The 2,039-nt window shown below is 46.1% G+C and overlaps 1 protein-coding gene across 1 annotated transcript in view; it reads left to right on the top strand.

The window, feature by feature from the left end:
* The window catches only part of erlec1 (endoplasmic reticulum lectin 1), a gene marked incomplete in the record, with an annotated part of 9,292 nt that overhangs the window by 3,038 nt on the left and 4,215 nt on the right, over positions 1-2,039 (top strand). Inside the window, 4 exon segments of the mRNA XM_014008360.1 lie at positions 355-578; positions 1,183-1,318; positions 1,394-1,555; positions 1,640-1,699. Of these exon segments, the coding sequence (XP_013863814.1) occupies positions 355-578; positions 1,183-1,318; positions 1,394-1,555; positions 1,640-1,699 (582 nt within the window).

Genomic DNA, 2,039 nt, shown 5'->3' on the forward strand with positions numbered 1-2,039 from the left:
TCACTCACTGACTCACTCACTCACTGACTGACTGACTCACTGACTGACTCACTGACTGACTCACTGACTGACTCACTGACTGACTGACTCAGTGACTGACTGACTCACTCACTCACTGACTGACTGACTGACTGACTGACTGACTGACTGACTGACTCAGTGACTGACTCACTGACTGACTGACTGACTCAGTGACTGACTGACTCAGTGACTGACTGACTCAGTGACTGACTGACTGACTGACTGACTGACTGACTGACTGACTCACTGACTGACTGACTCACTGACTGACTCACTGACTGACTCACTGACTGACTCACTCACTGACTCACTCACTCCTTGTTTGGTTTCCAGGTGCCCACTAAGAACATCGAAGGCCAGCTGACCCCGTACTACTCGGTGGAGATGGGCAACGGGACCCCGTGCGTGCTGAAGCAGAACGAGCCGCGCTCCACCTCCGTCCTGTACGTCTGTCACCCGGAGGCCAAGCACGAGGTCTTGTCTGTCGCTGAGGTCACCACGTGTGAATACGAGGTGGTGGTGCTGACGCCGCTGCTCTGCGCGCACCCGAAGTACAGGTGAGCTCCYTCAGAAGGCATTCGTCACGGTAGAAGTAGTTCATAAGTTTTATAAAGATGTATTAAACTAGTTGATGTAATATGTTTGTTGTGCGTGTTCATTTTTTTGTCTGTTAGCAAAATATCTCATCGGCCAGTGGAGGGATTTTTTTTTTAAATCTTGGAAATTAATTACTGGATGTATATCTTCAGCTGTTTAACTTCTGGAGAGAACCGAATTTAAGACGGTTGCCACAGCTAATCCATTTTAGCAAACGCAAATATTCCTGTAACTTGATCATTTTGACAAGTATTAAGCTCAAATTAGTTGTGGTAGTAGCTGAGATTTATCCCCAACAGTTTCTCTGAGCAATAACTAATTGATCGAGATTTTCATTTAAAACTCTGGGATTAACTGTTAGGATTAAAGTTGTTGTCTGTTAGCAAAATACTTCATGAGCCAATGGACGAATCTGATTGAAACTCACCCAAATTAACCGTTTAATTTAAATCTACAAATGATTAACTTCAGGGATTCACCCCAGTTTGAGATGGCCATCACAGCTAAACAGTGCAGGTGAAATGCATATTCCTTCTAGTTTATTATTCCAGTGATTTCTTGTAGGTTTAAGTCGTCTCCGGTGAACGCCATCTTCTGCCAGGCCCTGGAGGGCTCCCCTCTGCAGCCTCAGCGTCTCACCCAGTTGGATAAGGAGCAGGAGGAGCAGCTCAAACCGCCGTTCAGCGCCGACACCAGAGAGGTGAGACTTCCGCAGAAAAAGAAAAACTGTCTTTATAAAGTGACACATGGCTCACACGTCTGTGATGTCCATCAGGAGGACACGTCACCAGTCAGAGAGGAGGCCTTCACCTCCACTCACAAACCTATGAGTGTCGGAGGGCAGGTTCAGGTCACCGTCGGGACCACTCACATCTCCCGTTTGACAGACGACCAGCTGATCCAGGAGTTCCTCAGCGGCTCATACTGTCTGCACGGGGTGAGGCCTGTTTGTCTTCGTCCCATGAGCGTCATTTCAAAAACTACTTCATGGTGGAAAATGTTCTTAATGTTCCTGTTTCAGGGTGTAGGATGGTGGAAATATGAATTCTGCTATGGAAAACATGTCCATCAGTACCACGAGGTAAAGAGTCCCTTCTTGTCAGATTGAGGCACGAATGTGTAAAATTGTGAATTAATAAATCTGCATCTGAGATTTCCTTTTAAAATTTAAAATGATGCTCCAATACTACAGTGTCAGTCCAGTGAAATTGGATAAAAAAATATGTCATGGCCACTAGATAGTAATGTGTGGCCACGAGGTAAATAATGTGTGACCAGAAGGTAAATGTGTGGCCACGAGGTAGATAATGTGTGGCCACGAGGTAGATAATGTGTGGCCACGAGGTAGATAATGTGTGGCCACGAGGTAGATAATGTGTGGCCACGAGGTAGATAATGTGTGGCCACGAGGTAGATAATGT

The sequence above is a fragment of the Austrofundulus limnaeus genome, unplaced genomic scaffold (assembly GCF_001266775.1).
Source record: "Austrofundulus limnaeus strain Quisiro unplaced genomic scaffold, Austrofundulus_limnaeus-1.0 Scaffold0, whole genome shotgun sequence".
Taxonomy (NCBI): Eukaryota; Metazoa; Chordata; class Actinopteri; order Cyprinodontiformes; family Rivulidae; genus Austrofundulus; species Austrofundulus limnaeus.